At 33.0% G+C, this 2696-nt stretch overlaps 1 protein-coding gene across 1 annotated transcript; it reads right to left on the reverse strand.

The window, feature by feature from the left end:
* Positions 1-5: 5 nt before the first annotated feature.
* On the reverse strand, positions 6-342 carry LOC118734301 (histone H4). The gene has a single exon (XM_036464017.1). The coding sequence runs from the start codon at positions 320-322 to the stop codon at positions 11-13; it is 312 nt and encodes a 103-aa protein (XP_036319910.1). The 5' UTR covers positions 323-342; the 3' UTR covers positions 6-10.
* Positions 343-2696: the final 2354 nt, after the last annotated feature.

Genomic DNA, 2696 nt, shown 5'->3' on the forward strand with positions numbered 1-2696 from the left:
CAAAATTTATTTAACCGCCGAAACCATACAGAGTGCGGCCTTGTCTCTTCAGAGCATATACAACATCCATTGCTGTAACTGTCTTTCTTTTGGCATGTTCGGTATAAGTGACTGCATCACGGATAACATTTTCCAAAAATACCTTCAAAACTCCACGTGTTTCTTCATATATCAAACCAGATATACGTTTCACACCGCCACGACGAGCCAAACGTCTAATAGCTGGCTTGGTAATACCCTGGATGTTATCACGCAAAACTTTACGATGACGCTTGGCACCACCTTTTCCCAAACCTTTACCACCTTTGCCGCGACCAGTCATTTTGTTTTATATGTATATGTATATTTATTCACTAATAGAGAACACAAACACTGCACTTCACCGAAATCGGTAACACAATTAATGCCTGAACACAAGAAATTCTTTGCTTTATTGAGTAATTTGTTCATATAAATACATTTTGCAATAATCCTACATACTATACATTTGTTTCTTAACGTACCATCGTACTTATCTAAGAGTGCTCATAGTTTTTATTTAAGGTTTAGAATAATGTGGTTTGGATATATTCAATGAATATTTCATTGCAAATTAATGTATCCATAAAAAGTTTAAAAAATGGATTTTCTTTTAATATTTTGTAAAAACTAAAAAATAACTTAGATCTAAGAAGAAGGGGGGATAGTAGGAAGTATATTTACAAAAGGCTTATTCTAAAGAGTGTACAACACTTTGTTTTACTTCAATATCATTTTGATTTATATTATATACAGTATCAGCTAAATTTAGAGTATTAAACTTTCTATGATAGAAGAGTAGTTTTTTTTCTTTGAACAAGGCGTTGTTATTATTTAATACATTCAAATAAATAGGAGACAAGTATGTTTCTTCAAATGGAAAGCTAATAGAGTTCTCCTTAAGACAGTATTTCTCTATCAATTTATTTTTACAACTTTTTAACTTCTTAACATATTTCAATGCAGATTTTATCATAAATTGATCAATGCGCTCGATTTTACATTTCTCATAAAGTATTTTATTAGAAACTTTCCGTCTGTAGCCATGTCTGAATGGCCCATAATTTGTGTTGGTACAAATTCTAAGGATTTTCCTCTCAAACTGACGCAGCCTTTCCGTTTGGCTTGAGGAAATTCCAAACCAAATGGGGAAGGCATAAGCTAAAATAGGTCTTATTAATTGTTTATAGCAATTAAGTTTGATGTTGTTGCTCAAATCTTTTGCTCTTTTTAGGAAGGAAATATACATGAAAAATATTTTTTTTGCTTTCGACAGAGTATAATCAATATGACGAATGAACCTGAAGGTTTCATCAACGATTACTCCCAAATATTTAATCTGAGTTTGATATTTTATAATTGTGTTATCAATGCTAATATTAGGAATAAATGCTCGCGCAGAAGGGTACAGTCTTTTTTTTAGGCCCTTGACTGCTGTGCAAATACATTTACTAGGATTTATCTTAAGTTTCCATTGTTTAAAGAAAACCGACAATTTACTCAAATATTTATTCGTTTCAGCATTAGCTTTTGACAAATTAGCCTTTGATGAAAGGATAAGAATGTCATCAGCATAAATCAATAAAGATAAACCCTCGCTAGGTTCTGGCAAGTCAGCCAAGAATATATTAAATAGCATTGGACCTAAGATCGATCCCTGAGGAACCCCTGCTACAATATCTTTTTCAATCGAGTTTTCATCCTTGTTGCAAACGAAGAAGGATCTGTCACTTAAATAGTCGTAAATTATGCGACAAACGTTTTTATTGAAGCCAAACTTTTTATACATTTTGTATACTACTCCTTCAATCCATGTAGTGTCAAATGCCTTTTCGAGATCTAGACTCACCATTATAGTTGCCTTCCTATTTTTAAGGTTAGTAGTTACTGTGTCTGATAAGATAGTAAGGGCCTGATTAGTACCTAGCCTGCTTCGAAATCCGAACTGAAAATCTCTTAGTATGCCATTTTGAGAAATGTGCTCTTTGATTTTATCGAGCAAGACCTCTTCTAACAGCATACTGATATTAGAAAGCATTGAAATAGGTCTATAACTTTTAATATTGTTTGCATCTGAGTTGGCCTTTAATATGGGCACAGTCTTGGCACATTTCCATCTTGTCGGAAAATAGCCTAAATTGTAACAATGATTGAAAAGAATCGCTAAGAATTCCCAAAAACAGGAAGAAGTTTTTCGTAAAAAGCAATTGGATACCCCGTCTTCACCAAAACTTTTCTTATTTTTTTTCCACCACAACAAAAATTCAATATCTTTATAGGATATGAACTGCTTGTATTCAGCTTTTAAACCTGCTACCTCATTTCCGCTTGTTGAAGACAAACCATTTGCTAAAAATGATTCATTGAAATTGAAAAATGGAGTGTATCCGGTAATACTCTCAATTTCATTTTTGACATAATGAGTATGCGCCACAGAACCTACATTTAAATTTTGAGAATGTACTTGCTCGAATCTATCAGCTAATTTGTTGATTTTATGAAAGTTAGATTCTACCAGACTACCCCCTTCGTCAATCAAGTCAGGTAAATCATATTGCCGTTTAACTCCGCTAAGGTTTTTAACCTTCCGATAGGTTTTTTCATCCATTTGCATATTTTTGAAAAAATTACACCAATACTCGTCTTCGTGCAATATCAACAGTTCTGAAATGAGCTTG

Source organism: Rhagoletis pomonella, unplaced genomic scaffold, assembly GCF_013731165.1.
Source record: "Rhagoletis pomonella isolate Grant_MI unplaced genomic scaffold, Rhpom_1.0 Rhpom_scaffold_00002, whole genome shotgun sequence".
Classification (NCBI taxonomy): Eukaryota; Metazoa; Arthropoda; class Insecta; order Diptera; family Tephritidae; genus Rhagoletis; species Rhagoletis pomonella.

Excerpts from the sequence above, each read along its gene's own strand:
- LOC118734301 (XM_036464017.1), bottom strand. The coding sequence starts at position 322 with ATGACTGGTCGCGGCAAAGGTGGTAAAGGTTTGGGAAAAGGTGGTGCC.